Source organism: Phaethon aethereus, assembly GCF_964289735.1.
Source record: "Phaethon aethereus genome assembly, chromosome: 2".
Classification (NCBI taxonomy): Eukaryota; Metazoa; Chordata; class Aves; order Phaethontiformes; family Phaethontidae; genus Phaethon; species Phaethon aethereus.
In genome coordinates this window covers 95,364,723-95,390,507 of record NC_138582.1, presented here as the reverse complement: position 1 = coordinate 95,390,507, position 25,785 = coordinate 95,364,723, and the positions used below count along the sequence as shown (strand labels likewise).

General features: G+C 39.3%; 1 protein-coding gene across 1 annotated transcript in view; it reads left to right on the top strand.

The window, feature by feature from the left end:
• Positions 1-25,183, top strand: part of ECI2 (enoyl-CoA delta isomerase 2) — a gene marked incomplete at its 3' end in the record, with an annotated part of 34,740 nt that extends 9,557 nt beyond the window's left edge. The window contains exons 2-10 of the mRNA XM_081996788.1: positions 9,851-10,013; positions 11,294-11,392; positions 13,404-13,595; positions 14,421-14,490; positions 16,335-16,437; positions 18,058-18,178; positions 21,331-21,420; positions 24,081-24,224; positions 25,028-25,183. Coding sequence (XP_081852914.1) covers positions 9,851-10,013; positions 11,294-11,392; positions 13,404-13,595; positions 14,421-14,490; positions 16,335-16,437; positions 18,058-18,178; positions 21,331-21,420; positions 24,081-24,224; positions 25,028-25,183 — 1,138 coding nt within the window. The remainder of the gene's footprint in view (positions 1-9,850; positions 10,014-11,293; positions 11,393-13,403; positions 13,596-14,420; positions 14,491-16,334; positions 16,438-18,057; positions 18,179-21,330; positions 21,421-24,080; positions 24,225-25,027) is intronic.
• Between the last annotated feature and the right edge of the window lie 602 nt (positions 25,184-25,785).

Genomic DNA, 25,785 nt, shown 5'->3' with positions numbered 1-25,785 from the left:
ACCTGTAAGTTTTTCTGGTTGTGGGTATTGGAAATAGTGTCAAAACAAAAAGCAGTGTTCTACTTTGTGTTTAGACCTATTTTGTTTAATTCTAAATTATCTGAAAGAGTTCTCGATTTGGACAGGATAAACCATTGACAAATACTGCTTCATTATTGTCATATAGCTTGTTGAGTATTCTTTGTGTCCATCCCCATTGTATCTAGGTGTCATGGATTCAGGAGAGAAAGTAAGCTTCAGACAAATTGTTTGTCGTCTTTCACTTGTTCAGCTGAACTAGCAATGTCAGTGGGTTTTCTAATGCGGATGGGAGCTCCAGCAGCTGGTTGTATCCTTGTCAGAAACCTACCTACTCTTGGCCAAAAGCCATTAACAACTAAGTGTAAACTTTCTTATTCTCCATACAGTCAGCAGGATTTGTCCCCAGAAGCCAAATAAAAACAGCTTTTTACATTATCCATTAGCAACAAAATTATTTTGAGTGTTTGTTCATAACTGTTTTGTTAAAGTGACTTTGGATAAGGATGTATAAAGAACCCATTTCAGTTTGTTGCTTTCCAAATACCACAATAAACTTTGAGTGATTCTCAGCAAAAGTCACATGTACGAGTATCACAGCTCTATATTTTTCTGCTAACATTCATGTTTATAACTTCTGAATGTATTTCAGAGGATATCTGTCTGTAAATCTTCCTGCTTGCAGAGTTGTCTTACATGGACTGAGGATGTACAGGAAATTGTCTCATGCTTTAGTCATTCACCATGTCTAGTTAAGTCTGCTGGAAGGAGAGAGTTCTTGCAGAGATTTCAGGAGATGATCCCAGTTTCCCTCCCAGCAGCTGTGATGAGTGAATATTAACTGTGCCTGTATAGAGCACAATGAGCAGACCATTTCAGATCTCAGTGTATGGTAATCTAGATCTTTGTGTCTTAGCTATTCTTGAATATTGAAAAAATAAAACCAACTATCAAGCACAGCTGAGCCAATTACAGTAAACAACAGTGATTCAGCACTTCAATTTGCCAACAGACACATCATTATCTTCTAGTTTTTATATGTCAAAACAGTGTAGGAGTGTAAAATAGTAAAAGCTGATAAGGATTTGTACACCAAACTTGTGTTTAGAACAACCATTGAAATGTTCTAATGTGAAGAAGGAAGTAATTTGACTTTCATTTCTTTCTGTTTATTAAAGCAGCAGTAAGCAAATTGGTTATAGAGTATTTGCACTGATCTTTTCTGCTAGCTAGATATATTGGAAATCCCGTAACACTAGAAACATTCCTATTACCTGATGGCAATACATTTTAATTACTCCACACTAGCTACAGTACAATGGGGTACTGCCAGGGACTGTGTGGGTAGAACAAGGAGAGTGAGTTATTTTCGTATGTTTTTTAGGAAAACTGGAGTTCTGTTTGCTGAGTCATCAACACCTCCATGTTATCACCATGATTAATAAAACCTTGTATTTCCCCAAATGAACCAATGTTTTGATTTCTGCAGAGTAACCGTGGTTCTGATAAGACTTTCTTAGGCTACTGGTTTGTGGTCTGAGGGGTGATGCACTTGTTCCAGTAGATCTGTGCAGGAGCTTGGTGAATGGTAGCGCTCCTTTACTAAACAAACATGTACATTGGTTCTTGCTGCACGAAGAAATAAAATGACTTTGGCTGCTAAGCTGGTGTTGACCTACTGCTAACCTGCTGTGACCTACTAACTTGGATTTCTACTAACCTACTGCCATGGTGCATGTTAGCAGGTGATAGCAATGCAGAGCTTATCAGAGTGAGCCTGTGAACTTAATGTGGGGAAAGTACAGACTGTTTTGCATCCAGTAGTTACTGCGAATTAGTTGAGTTGTTGATTGTAAGGTGTAAAGGTTGCTGTCATGAAAAGTGTGGGGTTTTGGTTTTAACACGAAGGAGCAACTCAACTATTTAACTGTGTTCCCTTCTTTTGTAGTTGCTATTAGAAAATGTACCAGTTACTGAAATTTGAACAGGCAAAAATTGTTAGAGGCAGCCTCTGCTTCTCCATCTTCTGAATCAGGACTGAATTTCATCTGCCCATGTTCTGAATTGTTTTAGTTTTAATTAGTGGCAGAAGACCTTGAAAGAGGTGCATGCAAATAAGGGGAAGTGGAAGTTTTCATATGGGATGGTTGTGGAAGCAAATGCAGGTTTCTTCAAGACGGCAGAAGTTGCAAAGGAAGATGCTCACATGTCAAATATGGTTACTCTACATTTCCCAGTATAAGAGGAGAAACTTGAAAGGACAGCACTAGAAATTAACAGCTGAAGTAATTTGACTTTATTAGTGTAAGAACTGTCAAGCTGAGGTTTCTTTAGCATGACCCTGTCACTGCTTACTACACAACTCCTGTTTGTAAGAAAGTCATCTGTACAACTTACCCAATAGTGCTTTCCACCTAAAAGACTGACAAGATACTGTAACAGACATAATATTAATTTGATAGACACCCATGAAAAACAAAATAATTCGGCAGGGAGGGAAAAGAAAAAAAAAAAAAAACCCACCCTGAAAAGAGTATAAAGAGTATATTAACAAGAAATTGTGCGTGTAGTCAAATGATCTGAAGTTCTTTGGGAGAAGCCTGTAACAGGATGGCATAAAGAAAGAGAGGGTTGTTTTGCTTCTACAGCCAGCAGAATCTCTGCTGTCCATTTAATTAACCGTGCATCTCTCACATACCACTCCTTTTTGTTTTCCTCCAACAGCAAAGGAGGAATAAGAATTGCTCCAAACATGCCACGGGCTGCTCAGCTTGCTTTAGCACTGTCATGTGCCTTTTCTTTTTCCATCTCAGTTCTAGGTGCCTTGTATGGAGAGAATAACTGGAGGACTGAGCGGTATGGCAGAAATTTGATATTAGCCCTCTCCATCTTCAGCTATATGGGGAAAGTTCTTATATTGCTGTGTAGGTGTTAAGGCTATATGAAAATTTATGAATCCTTAATGGTACATTGTTTTGCAGGTAACTATCTGTTTGGATTCAGTGGTATATAACCAATGGTATGATGAATGGTGATTTGGGCAACATGCAGATTAAAATTTCTGATGGTTTTTGTGTTAAAAGTACAGATAGGGCCTCCTCTCACTCAGCAAAATAAAGTGAAGTACAAGTTTAAATTTATTGCATGCAGAAAATTCTGCAAGTGAATATGGAAAACAGTAAACATTATTTTCCTAGTTACCAAGAAAGCTATGAAATAGTGGTACTGCTAATGCTTTGCTCATTGCCATTATTTGGTTATCAACCTTCCTTTTTCCTTTTTTTTAATCTTCTTTTTACAGATTCTGATATGAAGTCAGGGAAGGGGTGGGGAGAATAAGAAAGTCAATGTCTTGTGTTGAATTTCTTTTTCCAGATGGTCGACTTATTTTTTTTTTTTTTTCATGGTTACGGTTTAAATAATGGTTTTTATTCCCCTCACATGCCTCATTTCCTAACAGTTGCTGCAACTGCCAGCGGTGGCAACCTTTCCCACCAGCTGTGCTCCTGTGTCCCTTGATGTAGTTGAACTAATGATAATTAGTTGCTATTCCTTCTCCAGATCCCTTTGTTTCTCCTCCATGGAGAAAAATCCATATTTTTTTAATAATTTTGGAGTAATTTTGAGGGAGGATCAAGATGGGAGAAGTGCTATTGAAACAGGGGGACTGAAGCCTGAGACTCTGCTTGGAATGGGAGTACTCCATGGCGAGGTGCCAGCAGGCAAGGACTACCCTGGTCACCCCAGCAGGGAGGTCTTGTGTTTCCCTTGCTGTGGATGTGCATGTCCCAACAGCAGGAGGACAGGGAGTGCGGAGGTCTCATTTGGTTGTTCCCCTGCTTGCCTTTGGAGCAGCATCTCAGAGCAGTGGTTGCTGGTGCTGGAGCAGACCCAGTGAAGCTCTTGGGAAAAGTTTCAGACTCCTGAAGCTTGTAGAACAGTTGAGGCTCTGGCTGGCGCCTCAGAAGCAGTGATGGGCTGGGCAATGCGTGTTGTCTCCTTGCAGGGACTCTGGAGAGGCATGGAATCAGAAGTTTGTTTTAGGTTATAACCAAACACTTGGCACCTTGAGGGTTGTGGGAATTGATTGTTTTGCATCCTAACTAAAAAAAAAACAAAACCCCACGCAACTCTATGTGGCAGCAGTAAAACAGTATTCTGTTTAATTATCTCTTAAGTTGGAAAGAACATGAGTAGAAATATTGAACACTTTATGATGCTGTAATACCAGGGCAAGGGGCAGTTACTGTGCTGCTGACTGCTCTGCATGAGGAATGTATGGGGAGAGCAGAGCAGAAGATCACAGCACCTTGAGATAGTGATCATGGCAAAGAGGAGATGTCGTATATACGTTATCTGAAGGATTACATGAAATGTACAAAAGATATCCACATCTTCTATTAAAGATATGTTCTAGGATTCATCTGCGTGACAGTTTAATGTAGTGCTTATTTCTGTCTGTTAACACTTCCTATTCTTCTTTCGTCCTTGTCTCACTAAAGTTTGTTACAATCATGTGAAATAAGCATTTTCCAGTTCTGGCAGGAATTTTAAACCCATGTGTTTCTAGCACCACCCGCTACTTTTAATCCTAATAGGATTTTTAACTGCTTTTGTCTGTGCTTTATTTCCCCAGGATCTACTAATGTTTAAAAGAAAACCCTTATTAAGTAAGTGGAAGATGGAGTTCAGGTATATACATCCCTTTCTTTGGCTGAGCATGTCTGATGTTTCCTATGCAAAGAGATCTTTTGGCTTGTTTAGTCTTAATGAGGAAACTGCTAAGTTGCTTTAAAAGTTAGAAAGTGAATAGCTAGCATTTTCCAAAAAGGTTGCATTTTTAACTCTATAAAAAGTCCTTATGCAAATGACAGACCTACACTGTAATGAGAGGCCCTGTCTTTAATAGGCTTTGCAGTCATTGCTAAACAGTGAGAAACTCCTTTCAGTGTAATTGACTTTAAAAATCTTAATTAAGAGTCTTATGTTTAAATGTTCATAATGAAAAGAGACGTTTATGTGAACAGGTAGAATGAACAGGATGGGCTTGCAAGGTATCCAGAATAACTGAATGGGAAAAAGAGATGTCCAAGGCAAGGGAATAAATATAGCATGATTGTCAGCCTGGATGTTTCAGGTTCAGGCAATGATGCCCAGGATTTATTTCTCTTTTCAGAGTGTACGGCTTGCGAAGTACCAAGTGAATGATGTTGCAGGAGTGCACAGGTATTTGTCGTAGATTTTGTGGCCGCTTTGCCAAGTTGTGACTTCTCTTGCTTCTCTCCCTCTGATGGCAACCGTTACTTTACCCAGCTGGGGGAGGCTGCGGGGCCCTCACCGCTCTTCCATGGGTGCCAGTGCAACAAAGGTAATTTGTAGCAGTGCGGCAGTGGTGGCTAATTCCAGCAAGGTGCAGGGCGATAAAGAGTGGAGGCTTTGCAAAAGAAATCGTTTAGCTTCGTTGCAGTGAGCAGATGAGTAGCAGGAATACAGAGGGGATTTTGATTGCCTTTTTGAGATATCTTTTTCTGCTTGGATTGAAACAAGTGGAGGTTTGACACCAGTAGTTTGTAGGTCAAGTTCCAGGCTCTCTGCCTGCCTTTGTGTGGTTTCGGAAAAATCTTGTGTGGTTTCAGTGAGACCACTAAAATGAGGCATGGATTTGCTCAGGAGGGTGTAAGAAGGATTTGGTGTCAGAGCAAGGGAGCAGCAGGTGGAGGGAGTAAGTCCTCCCTGTAGTGGGCTACAGCAGCTCAGTATCAGCTCTCCTGCTCCTCAGTCTTTGGGATTGTGGCACATCGTCACTGCATCCCAGAGATGGCAGTGCTGTTCTGTGTGCTGACAGGTGGCAAGTCATTTCCTCCTCACTCTCTGTGTGATCTACTTGGGGTCAAGGAGCTCTGCTCCTGCTATTCGTGTCTCTCTGAAGAATGAGATCCTGCCCAAGATGAATAAATTGTAAAATTACTTATTTTTTCCTTTGCGTTTTCATCCTTTGTTATTTTAACAGAGAAATAGTAGCAGTCCGCTTAGCCTTAGCATGTTGAGAACTGGTAATTGTCACTGATGTATAGTAAATGTCCTCTGAGATCAGAAGGCAGAGAGAAAGGAGTGAATCATAGATATCCTGCAGAGAACTGAACTACAAGCAGCAAGGAAGAACTAAAGAAAATAAGCCTTTTCCAATAAACTTCAGACTTTAATAAACAGCTGAGTTGCACAATCTCGTTACAAAGCAGTAGTTAAGGAGGAAAAGAAGAATGAAAGATGGATTATTTGAAGTGGATAGATAATGCATTTTACCCAAACATTTTTGTAGCTAAGAAGTAAAACTGGATATAACCAAACAGCAAAAGAAAGTAGCTCTGAGTCTGGACTTACTGGAAGATCATTCCACTTTTGCCCAGACAGATATTTTTTTTTTTTCTTCACCTCATTGTTTTCTCGTCCTCTTCTAACTTGTCCACTTTGCATCCTTAATAAGGAAGAGTACTTGTGGTCTGCTAAATGCCAAAAACCCTTAAGCTTGAATATATGTGCATAAATACATTCAGACTGGCTGCTATGCTGTTCCTCTTTCCCCAGCTGTCCATCCTCAACTTTTATTAATTAGTCACTATCAAATTGTTTATAGAAGAGATTCCTAAAACCTATTTGTAATATTGACCATAGCCAAGCTGGAGTGAAGTGCAGATTGTCAAACATGTTGTAAACCCAAATTTCCATTTTTAAACATTGAATCCACTTCAGTATAATCACTTCCTAAATGACAAAAAAAATACGTACCAAATACATGGATCATCTTGGGAACAGCAGCATTCAAGTAGTTCCAAAGATGGCTAGCAAAATTGGAGGTAAAAAAAAATCACCAAACCAAAAGAAACCACCAGTCGTCTTGTTGCACTCTCATTTACTTCTTCCTGTAAATGTGACTTTAAAAACGTAGGATCTGAAGTGAACACCATGTTCTGTCACTCCAGGACAAAAACTAATCAAAGAAACTCAGTATTAAAAAACTTAATACCTCTTAAGTACCTGTAAATACCTGTATCAGTTTAGGTACACTTTTTCCTGTCAAAGGGCTTTCATTGACACTGGAGGTGAAGTCCACAAGTTGGCTAAATAGCCTCCCAGTTGGTTAAGGGATAAACTTGTTGAACTCTGACAGTCTTCTGAACACATCAGTTTGAATGTTAGTTGAACTGGCGGATGGTTAACCCATGTCTGTCTGGGTGCGCTGCTATGTTAATAGAGGTCTACAGCTGATCAATTTAGGTAAGATGACTTTCTGTTCTTGCAGCCTTTTTTGATAGCCCGTTCCCTTTCGTATTGTTCAGATAGATTACTTCTTGCTAGCATAAGATTTTGAAGTAGATTCTGGAATTCTTTCTTTTTGAAAGAATTTCTTTGTATAACCAAAAATACTCTTTCCTTTTCTGTAATTCAAACTCTGTAGCCCCAAAATACCAGGAACTTAGATAAGATTTATTGGTTTTATGTCCTATTACAAACATTTTTACAAGAGAGCTAAAACCTTCTACCTGCATGAAATGAAAGAGTAATAAAATTCATTGGACACAGTTGGCATTTTTCACACTTCCTGCCTGTAACTTTTAGGTTTGCAACAGAAAATACCTTTTATTTAAGACTTAAATAAGAGCAGTGAGGATGTTTTTGCAGTAGGCAGTAGAATTTCTCTAAAATTCTCATTAGGTGTGTATAAAAAGGCAGAATTTTCATGTTAGGTATGATTTTTAAATGATGGTTCTGTAACTGAAATGTTAGCAGATTAATGATTAAACATTCTATCGGTCTGTGTTTGAGATAATCATTAATTTTTCAAATGTGACTGGTTATGATGTTCTAACATGACAGCTGTGTCTGTAAGTTAGAGTGGGGAGAGTTAGGGGGTTCTTTTTTTACTAAAATAGAGAAGGAATGTTCATACATAAACTGCTAACATTTTAAAAGTAGTAAAAATACTTAACATATAAATTAACCAAAGAAAGCTGAGACGACATGCTTTTGCCCTATTGAAAAAAGCCAAAATTGTTAGACTTCTTGGCTTTTGATTCCAAACTCTGTTGAAATAAACCTGCTTTTACAAAGAATTATTGAGTAGGGTTAGGTTTGGTTCTTTGGAATGGGGTTTGGGTTTGTTGTTTTGGGTTTTTTTTATGGAATTACCTTTTTTCCTGGTGGAGTGTTCTTCTCCCAGAGTATTTCGACCACCTCTTTTTTTTTTTCAAATGTCTACAGGCTGTTTTACAGTCAGTCTTTTTCCAAAGTGTATTTTGAAATTAGCCTTCATTTATGCTGCCCTGATCGGAAAACCAGGCTTTCAGATTGAAGTGTTTCTAGATACAAACACCAAAACTTCAAAAGATCACAAAAAACAGACAGGTTGCATACTCATTTTAATTCATAAACATATAAGGCTGTTAATGTTGCTGTTGTGGTTTAGCCCCAGCCAGCAACTAAGCCCCACGCAGCCACTCGCTCACTCCCCCACGGTGGAATGGGGGAGAGAACTGGAAGAGTAAAAGTGAGGAAAGTCATGGTTTGAGATAAAGACAGTTTAATAGGTAAAGCAAAAGCCGCGCACGCAAGCAGAGCAAAACAAGGAATTCATTCACCACTCCCCATGGGCAGGCAGGTGTTCAGCCATCCGCAGGGAAGCAGGGCTCCATCACGTGTAATGGTTTCTTGGGAAGACAAATGCCGTAACTCCAAACGTCCCTCAACCCCTTCCTTCTTCTTCATCCCAACTTTATATACTGAGCATGATGTCATATGGTATGGAATATCCCTTTGGACAGCCTGGGTCAGCTGTCCCGGCTGTGTCCCCTCCCAGCTCCCCGTGCACCCCCAGCCTTCTCGCTGGCAGCCCAGCACGAGAAGCTGGACTGTCCTTGACTGCTCAGCAACAACTCAAAACATCAGCACGTTATCAACATTTTCTCATCCCAAATCCAAAACACAGCCTCACACTAGCTTCTGTGAAGAAAATTATCTCTAGCCTAGATGAAACCAGGACACTGACCACCTGGTGATCGATAGCCCATCCCCGAGCAGCCATTCTCTCCCCCCAGCCAACTACAGTTTAGGTACTGAGCATGGCATTATACGGTACGCAGTATCTTTTTGGCCAGTCTGGGTCAGCTGTCCTGGCTGTGTCCCATCCCAGCTTCTTGTGCACCTCCCCGCTGGCAGAGCATGGGGAGCTGAAAAGTCCTTGACTTAGTGTAAGCACAACAACTACTTGGCCACAACCAAAAACATCGGTGTGTTATCAACATTATTCTCATACTGAATCCAAAACACAGCACTATACCAGCTATTATGAAGAAAATTAAGTTTATCCCAGCCAAAACCAGGACAGTTGCATACAGAGTTTTAAACCATTAATAAAAAAGTTCCATATTTCTTACTTGTTTGTCATGGACAGAACCTGTAGGGCTCTGATTTATTCCAGAAAGAGTAAAACATTAGTTTACTGCTACTGCCATTTAGTAGTCTATATATGGTCATCTGGTATATTATTGCACAGTTTCTTTGTCATCTGGCATCATTAAATCTAGCACTTTACATACTAGAGAGAGATAATGTCATATTCTGCAAGGGTTAATTATGTTGTAGCTAAAGCAAAATTCTAAAGCAACTTTCTTGTAATTTTTAGTATCTTGCTTTTTGTTGTTGTTTTAACAGGTGCAGGTGCAAATATTTAATGTTTTACATTTACTTTAAATGTCTTTTAAAAGCAGCATATTTGTTTCTCGTCTAGTCTTACACAAAAACCAAGCAATAGGACTTTTTTTCTACCTACTAACAGGCGAGCGCAAGCTGTTTGCATTCCAGCAATTCACTTGCACATGACTGCAGCCAGCATGCAAGTCAGCCAGAAAGACTTTGAAAAGGCTCAAGAACAACTGAAGCTTTTGAAAAAGGATCCAGGGAATGAAACGAAGTTGAAACTCTACGCTTTGTTTAAACAGGTAGGCTTGACTTATTTTGTTTCATAAGGGGCATTTGTAATCTGAGGGGATGGACTTGTAAAATGTTTACTTAAAACAGGGGCTGTTCCAATGTATTGTGTTTTAACAAGCTCTTCATTTCAAGTGCTCAAATTCTGTTCTTGAAATGCCAGCCTCTCGAACCCAGCCTGAATTCTGAGGGAAGCCAAACCTATTTCGCCTCATAAATCATGCTTTGAATAGAAACCTTTATTCAAAGAAATAGAGCCAATTTACATCAGTTGTGTGATGCCTTCCATATAATATAGCATATATTGATGCAGCTCGCAACATGGCTTATGCCTAGGAAAAAAGAGTATGCCACATGTTTCCTCTTAAATTTGTTGTATCTACAGTCAGTCAGCTGGGCCTATAACATAATGGTGTTGATATTTGAAGGTTGATTTCTGGGGTTTTTTTCTTTCTTTCTGTTGTGGTTTTTTTTTTTTTTTTTTTTTTTGTGTGGTCGTTGTTCCTCCGCACTTTCAGTGAAGGTTATTCTTTACTACAGCATGGAAGGAGACCTTTGTAGAAATAAATGCAAGTCCTTAGCAGAGCTTGTACCCGTATTTGGGGAAGTATTTGTGGATCAATATTGGCTGCGGGGTCAGTACAGGCTGTGGCTTGATAAGTTGAGGAAGGTAATCAATCACTCCTTTAAATAAAAACTTAGACAGCTGGCTGCTCTGGGTAATTTTACTAATTAATAATAATGAGCTCATAAATGTATTCTTTCTTTCCCACCTCCCACTTGAAATATTTCTCTCTGATAGTGTGCTTTTCTTCAGGAAAACTGATCATAGAATACTTCAAGATAGCTCAGACTCTTGTGGTTCAACTGGTTCAAAGCCATTGCTCATAGTAGAGCCAACTTTGAAGTAAGATCCAGTTTAATAGATCCTGTGCAATGGTTTCTTTGTTCACACAGCTTACAAGTCTTTAACTTTCTTTTCAAGTATAAAAATTCCACAGTTTTTGAGATAGGAGAACTTAACATGCACGGGCATTTTGGAAACTAGTGTCTCATACTGGTTAGGCACTTCTGAAAACCCAGCACTGGATATTAGGAAATAGCTGACATTGAAAACTTCATGGTATGTGAACTGTCTGAATGTTGCCCAATGACTAGGTATTCCTTCTGTCTCAGAGTTGAATTCTGTACCCTGATCAGATAAATATTCCTAACAGTTGTCATCTTTTCTACCAAGGCATCTGAACTGTAATCAAAGGTTTAAATAAGTTTTGTTTCACTTTCTTTTCAGGCTACCGAAGGTCCTTGCAATTCTCCAAAACCAGGTATGCTGGACTTTGTCAAGAAAGCCAAGTGGGATGCATGGAATTCTCTTGGCAATTTGCCTCAGGTGACAATACCTATAATTTCACTTGGATAGTTTGTAGATTACTCTACTTTGAAATGCCTGGTCTGTAAGTGAATGGCTGATGTCTAAATACATTCTATGCTAGTTGAGCAGCTCTGCTTCAGACACCAAAATGTTTTGCACTGTATTCTGCAGTCATTTCACTGCTCCAATGTTTGGCCTTTTTTTTCACTGTGTAAGCCTAGTTCTGCATTATTACTACCAGCCTGTACCAGTGTAAGATATCTTATGTATGTGTTGACTATAAATTAAAACCGTTTTTCACACAATGTTCTAGTCTGCTTTTCCCTTTGAGAAAGATAGATTGATCTTCTCAGTTCTTACAACAAAGAGCAAATTTGTGAATCTAGCATATTGACAAGTTTGTCATTTTAAAAAGTCAGTCTCTTATGCCACTGACTAAAAGACTAGAAGAAAGTGGTCATTCTTTGTCAGTATATCTTGACATCTTTACCTTTCATAACCTTTAGAGAAGTCTTTACTTCAGATGAAGTGAGCAGGAAGAATATAGATGCAAAGATACATAAGCGTTTTTTTCATGCAGACTGTAGTAAGTCTGACATCGCATATAGCTACCACAGTTTCTTCAGCTACTATTAAACAAAGGAAATATAAGCTTTGCAAACCAGCTGTGTCACTGCTACATTAGGCCTTCTGTTCAGGGCTAGCTTCTGAGGTCAGTCAAAGATATTACTTAATACAGAGGGGGGTTTTGCATTTTTTTTTTCTTTAAAAGAAAACATGCTTGCATGTTGCAATGATCACAGAATCGTTGAGGTTGGAAAAGACCTTTAAGATCATCAAGTCCAACCATCAACCCAACACCACCAAGCCCACTAAACCATGTCCTGAAGTGCCATGTCCACAAGTTTTCTGAACACTTCCAGTGATGGTGACTCCACCACCTCCCTGGGCAGCCTGTTCCACTCTCTCAGTAAAGCAATCTTTCCTAATACCTAGTCTAAACCTCCCCGGTGCAACTTAGGGCCATTTCCTCTCGTTCTATCGCTAGTTACTTGGGAGAAGAGACCAACACCCACCTCGCCACAACCCCCTTTCAGGTAATTGAAGAGAGTGATAAGGTCTTCCCTCAGCCTCCTCTTCTCCAGACTGAACATAACATATTCTTGTGCTGCTTTCGAGGTGTGTTTTGATTTTTGGGGTTTTTTTGTTTGTTTGTTTGGGGGTTTTTTTGGTTGTTGGTTTTGTTGTTTTGTTGGGTTTTTTTTGAGATTGCTCTGCAGCTTTTAGGAATAGCCAAGAAACACTTAAGGAATAAGAATCTGCTTTTAAATTTAGAGTGGAGAAGGAATAGACAATTTCACCTGCTACAGATTGTGGATTATAGAATTGTTCAAAGTATATTATCCTTTCAAGAAAATAGGTTGTAACAACCAAGAATTTACAATTCTTTTAAATCATTGCTTACTGTCAAAATAGGGATGCAGGATTCTTTAGGCTTTTGCATGTCATGTTTGTGCTAAATGAAAACTAGTGTCTTCAAGCAATTTTAAATGCCATAGGCCCATTTCAGCACTCTTATTTTCAGCAACACATGTACTAAAACAAAAACTTTTATTTTGCTGGAGAAATGTCCAACTGGAAAGGAGAAACAAAGGATCCATAGAAATGTGTAAATGTTGGCAATATGACAAAGAACTCTCTGGTAGTCTTAGGTGTGGATGGAGGCACTTCTCCAACAAAACAAATGTCATCATCCCAGCATCTGCGCACTTCTATTTTGCAGATCCATTGCTGCTGCTTTTCAGATGACTTGAAAGCATGATCTGCAGTGTTTAAATACAGCATGTTCCTCCTCTTATCCTAATTAGAATGCTTTCTAATTGAGATTTTTTTTTTTCCTTTTGTCTTGAAGCAGAGTCCTCCCTCCCCAGCCCCAGGTACCCATTTTATGAATAGCATGACAAACTGACTTCCATTTCAGCCTTTGATAATCTTCTGTGATTTCTTTTTTTCTTTTCTTTCATTACAGGATAATGCTAGACAGAAATATGCTGAACTTGTCTCAAGTCTGATCTCTGCAGAATCTGCTGGCAAGAAGCAAGATGCTTCTCCAGAAGAGAGCAGACATGATGGCTATGAAACACTACTAGTTACCACCAAAAACAGTATCACAAAGATAATGTTTAACCGACCTGATAGGAAAAATGCCATCAACCATAAGGTAAAGAAATTAACTTTGGAAGATTAATTATTTTTTCTTTCCTGGGTAAGCTAGTTAGATTTTTAAAGAATCATTACTACAAGTTTAGGAGAACTGACTGAAGCATGGTGGTTTGAATTTTATGAGGGCTTTGTATCTTGACTCCGATGACAACCTAAGGAATAAATATGCAGTACAAAAAGAAACCATTCAGCTAAGATTTTACAGATTGGGCTTTTCTGTGTCTTTTGGGTTTTTCCCCACTTACAGGATTACGGTCTGCACTAAACTAAAGTGGCAAATTGCAGGAAGACTAGCCTGTTTTGTGGGTACAAGTTTTGACTGTAGCCTTGTGTATAACAAAGCATGTGTGCAGCATACTTTGGCTCAGCACTGTCATGTGAATGTCTACATAGTCTTCCTGTTCCCATAGCTGTCTTCCTGAGGAAGTCCATCCTGTTGGAAACATGATCATCCCGTATCACAACTGCAAAGATAACCAGAACAGGGACTTCACCCCACTGCTGCTAATTCTTTAATATATTATTTTTCCCACTTAAACTACTTCTCAGCTTTTAAAACTAGCTGTTTCCAGTTAATGGCTATTTTGCAAAGGACCTTATTTTGTCCTTTGATTTGCATCGAACTCTTGAGTATTGCAAGCATGTGTCTTTAAGGTCAGAAATACCTCACATGTAATACTTAACTTTGTGTGGATGCAAATTTTTTTCCATACATAAAGGGACCATAGTTAATCTGTCTTTCAAGTTCCTTGTTGTCAGTGTGAATCTCCTTTTTACAATCTTCCGCAGCATCACATTTGTACTTTGTTGTCATTTTGTGCAGATGTACAGAGAAATTATCAAAGCGCTTGAAGAAGCTGGAAAAGATGATTCTACCATAGCAGTTATTACTGGTACCATACTTTATATGCCTTTCTTAGATTTATTTTATATTATGTCAAAGTACAGTACTGACATAAACTATCTTACCTGTATTTAGACCAAGATAGAATAGTGTAACTGAGGAAATTCTTTCCTCTAGTATAGACCAAAGATTTTCTACAGTGTTTTGGCAAAATTCTTTCAAGGTGGTGTTTCAAATTCTTTAATGAGCTTGCTGTTACATCAAAACATCTTTCTGAAATGAGAAGATAGACATGGAATACTCCTAAGGGCTTTATTACTTTTGCATAGCTGATATATCTGCTGCACAGCATCTTCACTACTGCTTTTGAAGTCCATTGGTATGGTTTAATCAATTTTCTTTACCTCTGTAATACATTGGAACATACTAAAAACAAGCCCCTCAAGTCCTGCACTGGCATGGCCAGTAGGTAAGTATGCCGTGTAAACTTTCTATGATCAGTGGAAAAAAACCTGATACTTTATGTTGATGGTTTTTTTCTGTGACTGCCATAGGAAAGGATTGGCCAGGCAAACTGCAACCTAGCCCAGCTGTATACATTGCAGTCAGCAAATGTGACTAGCTGGGTGACTGCAGCGACAATGTGAAAGGGCAGCCCAAACTCATGCTGCCTGTGAAGTCTAGCTGCTCTGGGGAGTCATTTGGATGCTCTAGAGGACCCTTTGGCCTGTCTCTGCTGACCGAACGACACAGTGGCAAGGGCAGGTGGGAGGGACAGAACGGCTAAGGGCAGGCGCTGTCTGTCTGGCCCACCTTGCTGCAGATAGGTGTGTGTTGAGGAAATTAGCCAAAGCTTGAGCTTTGGCTGTCAGCTAAGTAGTGTGGATGCAAGGTGAATTTGAGCTTAAGTCTGTTTACTCATTACTTCTGAGGTAATTGCATGCATATTCTTCTCCACTGTCGTCTTTACCAACACCTTGTATTCCCAGGATGCTGAATTTCCTTTCAGTAGCAATGACTAGGCGCAACAACCCTCACAAAATGAGAAGGGTAGTTCACACAACTGGAATATCTAACACATGTATAGCTAGGAGTAGATAGCAAACACACGTGCACAAATGTTTCTGTTCCATTTTACGTAGTTAATAAGAGCAGCGTAAAGTAATGGATGTGCTAACCAGTGAAAGGTCCCCTCCTGTGAATGTCCTCATGGAACATAGGACAATTTAGACAATTAAATCATGCAGTCTAGCTTTTAAATACTCCTCAAACTAACTTACACATTCACTAACAGGTTATCTGCTGCTTATTGAAGAATACATCTTTCAGTACAATGATTTCAATGCAGTGTGGTCAGTCTTATCCTTAAAATGCTATGCCTTTTCCTTAACTGGTCATAAAAAATGTGAAACTTCTACCACATATTTAATATGTTAAATAGGTTATTCTGCCTACTTTTGATTCCTTCATCAGTCTGAAGGGAGATGCATAAACTTACATTTCCAATTTCCTGTTTAAAAAAAAGGTTTCTCACATCTTAGTGTGTGAATGATTGTAAATTAACAGGAAAAAAAACCTGAGCAATTATGGAGGGAAATAAATTTCTTTTTTCTGTAACAGTGTCAGATGGAAAAAAATAATTATTTCCCCCAAATCTTTCAAATTTAATATTCTTTGGCTTTTTACCCATAATTTTTCAGTGACTTGTCAGTCAAAACTTATTTTTAAACCATAGATATCCTTTAAGGTAGTGTGTATACCTTAGACAATCCCTCTAATTACTTAATAATGTTAGACACTTAGAATGAAATTCTTTTGTAAGTGTAATAAATGGAAGCTTCTCTTATCTACTCAGAAACCATCGGTGCATTTATTCATATGTGTTCTCTGCAGGAAATGGAGACTACTATAGTAGTGGAAATGATCTGAATAATTTTACGAATATCCAACCCGGTGAAATGGAGAAGATGGCAAAAGATGGAGCAGTATTACTCAAGTAGAACATCTTGGTTTCACATATGCATAAGTTACTGTAATGGGTAAAATATAATTTGCAGGCATTACTAGAAAACATGACAGCAGGGACCCAGTTATGCTATGTACATCCATTGAGATGATTGTATCTAAGGGCTCAACATGTGCATAAACACAAAGATCATACGGGAGAAGTAGTATTAATTGTGTGAAATAAATGACAAAATGAGATGAATGCTATAAATCTGTTTAAGTACAGTGATACTAAAGACTCAATTTTATTTTTTAGTCCCCAAAGTACATGCAGATATAATGACAAAAACTTGATTTTGACTGTATAGTTTGTAAGCTGCAATGAAAAATTTGTGGGTTTTTTGATATCCAACAGTGTCTACACGAGCAGGACATGCCAAAATACCTTCACTGTCAGACTTTGAATAGACAAGGTATAATGAACTTGTTCAAAATTGCCCAGAAATTCTGAGATCTTGGTTCTGTCTTTGAGTCTGAATCTACCTTATTTCCTAAGGCCAAGGAGATCAGGGGCATCATCTGACACAGTGGGTGAAATGTTTTTTTTGGGGACAACCAACTTGTTTCTTTCTTCCCTATTTAAGCAGATTTTGTCTTCTCTTTTACTTCTATATGTGATGATTACATTTGAGAGATGCTTGCAAGTCAGATTGCTTCCTCAAGCACTTGCAATTGACGGAAAATCTAAAATACACAGAAAAGCAAACAATATTTTTGATTCGTATTTTAAAGATGAACTGCAAGTACACTACTCAGTCTTGCAGCTTTTACTTAGGCAAGCTGTCTGTGGGTCACAGTTGCAACAAAGTGATAATCGTGCAGTCCGAATCTGTTGCAAAGATGTTATTCAGTGGTGTCTGGCGTTCCAGCCTGCAGTGTTTTGTAGGGCGTTCAATGCAATGCGTAGTCTCACATCTACTTTATGGTCTTTCATCTTGCTCCTGTGAGAAGACTGTTTGCTATGCTGCTGTTATTGCACAAGCACAGTGCTTCATTACAACTGGTGCACAGAGATTCCAGAAAAGTGGAGTTTTTACAACACTGTTCGCTTTTGAAAAATACTGTATTTTGAGAATATAGTTTGCACCTCTGATGGAGAAGTAGCTGTCAAATGAAACAAAAAACAGTTTCTCAAACCCAGGCAGCGCAGCACTAGGAAATTCTGTGTTGAGGTAGCATCACAATTTTGGTGCCTGCTGGGGTTTCACTGCAGAACAGAATCTGTGAAGAGAATGGATATCCCATGGGTGGAGTTGGGATGGATGTATAGGCAGACTGATAAACAGGGCAAAAGACTGCTCTTGTGAGCTGTGTTCAGTAACTGTAGCTGAAGAGGATGGCACTTTCATAACTTAATTGCAGGAGCTAGGAAAGCTGTGCTGTCCTGTACATCTTTTGATCCTTAGTTGGAAAGGAAATGCAGGTATTTCAAATACTTCTTATTTTCTTTGTCAGAATTCATTTGGGAAAGGGACAAAAACATATGCTACATAGTATCTAGTTCATGGGTTTTGTTATGCAGTATCTAATAATGTGTGTTGAAAGTTGTTTATATTTGATGAAAGAGGCTAGGATATGTCTCTTACATTCTGTTTTTCCTTCTCTCTAGAGAGTTCGTGGGTCATTTTATTGATTTTCCTAAACCACTGATTGCAGTTGTAAATGGCCCGGCTATTGGAATCTCTGTAACAGTCCTTGGATTGTGTGACATTGTCTATGCTTCTGACAGGGTAAGTACATAACATAGCTGATCCCAACACAGTCTTTAAGCCTCTTTCTGTAGCAAATATTATTTGGTTTGAGATAATATGACAGAAAAGAACACACAAGTATAAAGGCTTTTTATATCACGTCAAGGAACACCTGTATTAATTACCAGCACAGGGGCGCATCAGCCAGCGGTTAACATGCATGGAATTTCCCTGTTGTAATTGTGGTTATCAGTTTAGAAACTCTTCACTGTATCATTGAGTAAAGTAAAGAGTAGCTGGTGTGAAATGGTGGTTGTAAGGCCCCTTTTGGGTATGGGTGGGGGCACAAAAGATTGTTATGGAATGGAAGTGCAGTAACTGGCATTTTATCTATTCTGTATTCCAAGGTAACTTTGGAAAAGCCTTGATTTAGTCAACTTAAGATTCATTTTAAGGTAACTTGCCAAATACATAACCAAAAGCTATAATAAGGCATAGCAGAGAATCCCATTATAGGGCTTATTTTTTATTTTCTGTGCTGTTCACTTGTGTAAGGTTATTAAACAGATACAGAACTTAACCCAAGGTCTTAATTAATTTTAGGCAGGCTTTTGCTTGCAGAACTGTCTACGAAGGATGGTACTTTCACAGAATCACAGAGTCATTAAGGCTGGAGACCCTTTGACTCCTGCTTCAGCGCTGTGTCAGATTTTTCCTCACAGTCCCTGCTGGATTGGGTTTGTCAGTGTGAGACTTAGGAAAATTGAGATGCAAGTGACCAACTCCTCCTGCTTGCCCCATAACAGGATCAGCTAGGACTGTGTCACTCCTGACATATGCTTGTATAAGGTGCAACATTTATTCACTGTATTCTGGTCCCTAGATCTGTTCTTTTACTGGAAAATTGTTGGGTTCTCCCTCTTCCTCTCCTCCCATCTAATCTTTTTTTGCTGCAGGGTTTCTTGTTTCTTGTTCCTGAATTTAAAGAGCAAACTGTTTTCATCTTCCCTTACAATAGCCGTAAGTGTCCTTGGCCATCAGTGTACTTAGACTGCTAGATGTATCTCAGGTTTACATCCACTGTCTCAATCTTTTCTTTTTTTGAGCTAAACAGCTGCAATTAATTCAGTTTTTCTTCATGTGCTTTCTTAGGCCTGCAGGCACATTCCTGGGGATGCCTTCCAGTTGTTCTGTGTCTCTTTAAGCTTAGTGGTACAAACCAGACACATCACTCCAGCGCATATCTTACTGATGCAAAGTAGAGCGGAAGAACAGAAGTTCTTCCACATTCTGCAGTCTGTATTTCTGTTTTCAGAATTGACATCCCAGAATGTTATTTAATTTACATACTTGTGATCTGCTATAACACCCTGACCCCTTGCTGTACAGTTGCCAGTTAAACAGTTGTCCCTATCGTGTACCGTATACTATATATCAAATTATTAGTGCCAAACTTTAACTTGTCTATATTAAATAGCATCTTCTTACTCGTACCTCTCCACTTTATTGAGACTATTTTGAATTTTAATCACTTCCCTCTTGGCATAATATCTCCTACAGCCATAAGTTAGTATAGATTTAGTTGAAGTTTAATCCAAATAAGCATTACATGTTTTGACCTGTTAATAGTATCCTCCTTTCCTGAAGGATTCATACTTGAACTTCCTTTTACTGCTTGTATACATAATCATTGGTAAATGCATCTTATTTTTGCCATGTATTTCTGTTTTTTACTCTCTGCATGCTTATGCATGCTTGTATTTGTTTCATACTTGGTTATCTGACGTAGTTTTCACTTTCTGTGTGCTTGTATTTAAACTCAGTGATGAGCTTATGATTTAGCTGAGACAATCTGTTAGTACTACTACCTGCACTGGGACAACTTTTGCTTGTGCCCTTGGTAACAGTTCTTTGAGGACTTCTGTAGGGTCTAACCTAGCTTTTCACTTAGATTAGTCTTCATGAGATCTTTCCTATTAACTTCAAGTTTGTTGAAACCTTCTCAAAGGTGATTGTTCTCTATTCTTCCCTTTCCAGGATTATGAACTCCTGTGCAGTAAGGTCATTCTCATCCAAATTGCTACTTAATTTCACGTTCTCCAGTAGTTTTTTTGGAGTGCCTTAAGCATTGACTACCTACTCCAGAAGTGGCCAGCTTTGCTATGTCCAGGATCTGGCTTTATTCTCAGACAGGTATTCCCAGAGCAGATCATTGCCAGCTGCATTTATGGGACACTGCACAGCCCAGTCTGACAACAGATCAGTATTTTGGGCAGTCAGTTAACATTGCCTTCTGTACTTGATTTTGCTCCAGTTCCTGGGGCACCAGTTTGTACCCCTGGTATAGTTCATCTCCCCTTGCTAAAGCAGGACCAATTACACTAGCCTGTATGCTGGCAGATGTTGTCTAATTTTTTCTTACAATGATACGTCACTTTCTGATGTCACTTTCTTCCTAGGAAGTCTATTGATCTGTCTTACTGTACGGCTGTCTGCGGTTCAGTAAGGGATGATTACCTCCTATTGCAGTGAAAGCTGCATTGGCAACTTGTGCACTCTTTGTGTATCAGTTCATGTTTTTAACTGGAAATAAAGGCAAGCGTTTTGTCTTCCTTGCTTAAAGTTGATGTAAGTTGTCAAAACATAAAATTCTGCAGTTCAGTTCTAACTTTAGGGTATTGTTTTATATGAACCCATGATGCATTTCTGCGACAGGTTCTTTTAAATTTGCATAAAATTTGAGAAAATCAGATTCAATTACTTGAATTTTTCAGGAGTGGAATAAACTTCGTGTGCCTTCAGAAAGCACAATGAAACTCTTTACCTCTTAAGTTATTTGGACTATGTATTTAATAACTTTTAGCACAGATGTGTATGTGCATCTTTTCTGTAAAGATTTTGCACATGCAAATTAGTTTTTCCAAGCACTGTATTCATATAAGGTAACATCATCAATGGGGTTATGATAAGGGAATTGAATTATTCAAAGTCAGCTCTTAGGTGCATTGAGAGGATGAAGCACTGTTACTGGATGGTATTATGAAGACTATTAAGGTAATGGTTAAAATGTATCTCTGGTGAACTCTGTCACAGTAGAAGCTTGACAATGAAAACTAAATCCTAGTACTTTACTCCTGCACTCTGTTGTGACATCTGCTTGGTTTTGTTCTTTGTTTTTTTTTTTTCCCCAGGCTACGTTTCACAGCCCATTTAGTCAACTTGGACAGAGCCCAGAAGGATGTTCCTCTTACCTGTTTCCAAAAATCATGGGCTTAGCTAAGGTAAGAATGTCTGCACTGTATGTGGGATCATCTGACCTTTGTGTGTGTCGCGGCCCAAAAGGAGCCATTTAGGACAACCTCCCTCCCCTTGGGACCAACGACCAGGTTCGTGATCCCCCTGGACTGAATTAAGGTGAAACGTCACCAGCCAACCAATTTAACAATTTAATAGTACAAAAATGCAAGGCATGAGGTTCCATGGAATAACTCAATGGCAACTACTCTAACGTTAAACAATCCAACTAGACCAACAAGTCCTGTGCAACATGTCTTTCACAATTTGTCAAAGAGATGAGGAGACAGAGACAAACGAAAAAGATATCACCATCTGTGGATCCAGCAGCGTCCCATTGGTCCTCTTGATTCTTCTTGTTCCTGGGTGGTGAGGGTCCCCCCCAGCCACTGTGAGCACTGCCTTTTATACTTTTTAGTCCCGCCTTTTCACTCCGGTTGCCCGAGGAAACGGCATGCCCTTAGTGCCCACGCGACGACCGTGTTGCATCTCGCATGCTTGGGGGGGTCATTGGTTGGGGTGCCCTCGTCAAGTGCCGTATTTACCACCATGCCTGCACCATAGCTCTGCTCTGCAGGCCTCCGTACCACGGAATGTTTAAGACAAAGTCCACGCGTCAGTCCGCCACAGCGTGTTGGTGTCCTCCAGCTGTAAGAGCAAGGGGAGTCACAGCAAGAGTCCTTAAAGAAAGTTCCTGTTCACGTCTTTTGAAACAAAGATCAAGTGTAATGACAGTGTCAGCACAGGCACAGTAACAGAGTACTGACCACTTGTAAAGCCACACTGTGATACTGACGAAGGTTTTCTTTCTCATGGCTTCCTCCACCTTCTTGAGACAATTTCTGTGTGGCAAAAGGTTGTATCTTTCTTATAGCAATGGGAGGGGATGAGTAAAGACGGATTGAAAAAGAAAATAAGAGCACTCTTAAGAAATGCCTTGGTAGGCTGCCTGGATCAGGTAGCAAGCGTTGCAACGGTTTCTGCCAACCCTGTGGGAAACCATTTTTCCAAATGTGAATGTGAAGCAATCCATTTATGTAGTTGCTTCCAAACGATTTAAATTATCTGATTTGTTCTAATATATATTGGTCTTCTGTCCATACTCTTATTTTCTCTTCTCTAGAAAGAAGGAAACTAAATAATAGTAATAAAAAAAAAAAAAGAAAAAACAGGAAAAAAAAAAAAGGAGAGACAGCAGAATCTAAGTTTTACTTTTCTTAGAATGGCGTAACTCCCTTTCTGCTTCTTTTGATATCCCACAGAAAACAATGAATAGTTTCAAATATGTATATTGTTGCCTGCATTAATGTAATGTATTTTTGTTGAGCAGGGGTTAAATCTGTAAGGAGTAGAGCAAGTGCTCATAAGCATCCAATTATCAAGAGTCATCTATTCAGTGAGATATAATCTACCAGTATATGTTCTAGCAATCTCAGAGTCACTGCAGGAAGTGAACTAACACAGTTATGATGGGGTAATTGCAGGTGACAACCTTGAAGCTTTCCTCAAAAAACCATATAGACTCTTGGTGAACTATAGGAGCTGGAGGCCAGTCACTAGTGTTGTAGCCCAGGGGTTGATACTGGGTTTAATACTTATTTAATCCCTTTATTATGGCTCGGATGATGGGACTGAGTACACCCTCAGCAGATGATACAAAACTGAGAGGAATGGTTGATACACCAGATGCGCTGCCATTCAGAGGGACCTTGACAGGCTGTAGAATTGGAGAATCTCACAGACTTCAGCAAAGGAGAAGGCAAAGTCCTGTACATGGGAAGAAATAATCCCACGCACCAGTGCATGCTGGGGGCTCACTCTCTGGTAAGAAGCTTTGCAGAGAAGGACCTGTGTGTCCTGGTGGACAACAAGTTGCCCGTGAACCAGCAACACACCCTTGCAGCAAAGGCAGCCAACAGTATCCTGGGTTGCATTAGTCAGAGCATTGCCATCAGGTTGAGGGAAGAGATTCTTCCCCTCTGCTCAACACTGGTGAGACCACAGCTGAAGTGCTGTGTTCGGGTCCGGGCTTCAGCTACAAGAGAAACATGGACATACTGGAGCAGGCCCAGTGAAGAGCCACAAAGATGATTAAGGCACTGGAGCACATTACATGTGAGAAGAGGCTGAGCACGCTGGGAGTGTTTTTCCTGGAGCAGAGAAGGCTTGGGGAAATCTTACCAATGTTTATCAATAACTGATGGGAGGGTATAAGGAAGATGGAGACAGATTCTTGTCAGTGGTGCCCAGTGACAGGACAAGAGGAAAGGGGTACAAATTGAAACACAGGAAATTCCATCTGAACGTAAAAAAAAAAAAAAAATTATAGTGAGGGTGGTGAAACAGTGGAACAGGTTGTGCAGAGATGCTGTGAAGTCTTCAACCTTGGAGGTACTCAAAACCCAACAGGACAGAGTCCTGGGCAGCCTACTCCAGCTGACTCTGCTTGAGCAGGGGTTTTGAACTAGACAATATCTGGAGGTCCCTTCCAACCTCACCTCATCTGTGAGTCTGTGTTCTTCTCAGAGGGCAGACATTAATGAGCAACAGAGTAAAATAAATGTGACTTGGAAGCTTGTACCTTTCCTGTCAAATTACTCAAGTCTTGTGTCTCACTGAATCACACTTTTTACTTTTCTTCATATAGGCAAATGAGATTTTACTTTTCAATAAAAAGCTGACTGCAGCAGAAGCCTGTGCCCAGGGACTTGTGACTGAAGTCTTCCCTGACAGGACTTTTCAGAAGGAAGTTTGGGCAAGATTAGAAGCTTATGCAAGCCTCCCCAAAAATGTCAGTATTTTGAATTTTTCTCTGTCTTGTAAGCCTGTAGCATTCCCAATACTCCTGCCAAACCTATCCTGTTACTTGGTTTCACTTCATCCTTAATTGAAATAACAAGGCTCAATATATTTTTCTTCAGGCACGGCTCTGTCTGTGTTCTCCTGCTGCCTCTCTTCTACCCCAGCTGAATATAAGACACTGCACAGTACACTGAGATTCAGTGGCTGAAAAGCCTTAAAAACTAATGAATCCCCTTGCAGTCTCCGTGTGTGTGCCTTGGATGCCTTCTCTTAGATTTTTACTTTGGCAATAGTTTAAGAGCCTTACTGCTGGTTGTACGATATTAATTGTACAGTGTGCACTGTGGGTGCTCAAGATGACACTGGGTGGCTTTACCTTTTGTTGCATTCAGTCATCCTGCTCACTAATTTAGGTTTTGCAAAACTGCTTGAGTCACAATGGTATTGAGTTACACTGGACAAGAGGAGACACTTGTGCCAACTGCTGATAACGTAGGTTGCATTTGATACTGCAGACAGTTGAACAGGTTTCACATCTTACGCCCATCTACTCTGATTATGAGTACTTAGTGGACTGCTGTTTAACTTCCCATGAACCTCCTCCACCTTATTAGCAGTCTTAGTAATTAAATACAATAATTACTTCCAGCGAAAAGGTTGACTAAAAGCTAAAAAGTACAATGTTAATACAACTCTGTTTGAATTACAATGTGTTTATTGTGCTATTTTCTGAAACATTAAATTAAGGTATGGAAAACATAACTTCATAATGTTCTTTTCTTTCTCCTCCAGTCTTTGGCAGTGTCAAAGCAGCTGTTGAGAAGTATGGAAAAGGAGAAGCTCCATGCAGTCAACAGTAAAGAGTGTGAAGTCCTGAAGGAGAGGTGGTTATCTGAAGAATGTGTAAATGCTATTGTCAGCTTCTTTCAGAAGAGATCAAAACTCTAATCTTCACCAGTAGAATAATTCACCTTCTGGCAATAGCTTAATCTGCCCTTATCATTAATAAACTTTCTCTTCAAATAATAATTCTTACACCTTTTGATGTGGTATATTTCTGTTCTGAGTACCGGGTTAAAAGTGGTTCATAAAATTAATACAATGTTATGTGCCTTGGATCCATTATGGATATTTAGGTTGAGGGGAAAAAAGGTTCATTATTCTGTAGGCAGCAATGGTGTTTCTAAATAATACTAAAGCAGATTGTCTTCCAAAAGAAGGAACAGATTCAATAGCACCATATTTTGATAGCTCCTCAATAAATCTATTATGAGTGATTCTTTTTATTCATCTGTGGGAAAGGAAATACTGTATTAATGAATAAATAAATAGAATTATTTAATTACTGTTGTGCTGATTCTTACTCCTTCTGTTAAACATCCTCAGTGAGAGGGAAAGTTCTTCCTGGAGGTGCATTAATATAATAGTCTTAACAAAAAGCATTCACTTGACTAACTTGGAAGATTCCTAAAGATGTTTGTTGTGAGCTTTATGGTTATAATCTTAAATACATTTTTCCATGAATTGGTTCATATGGCCCCTTTTCTGTG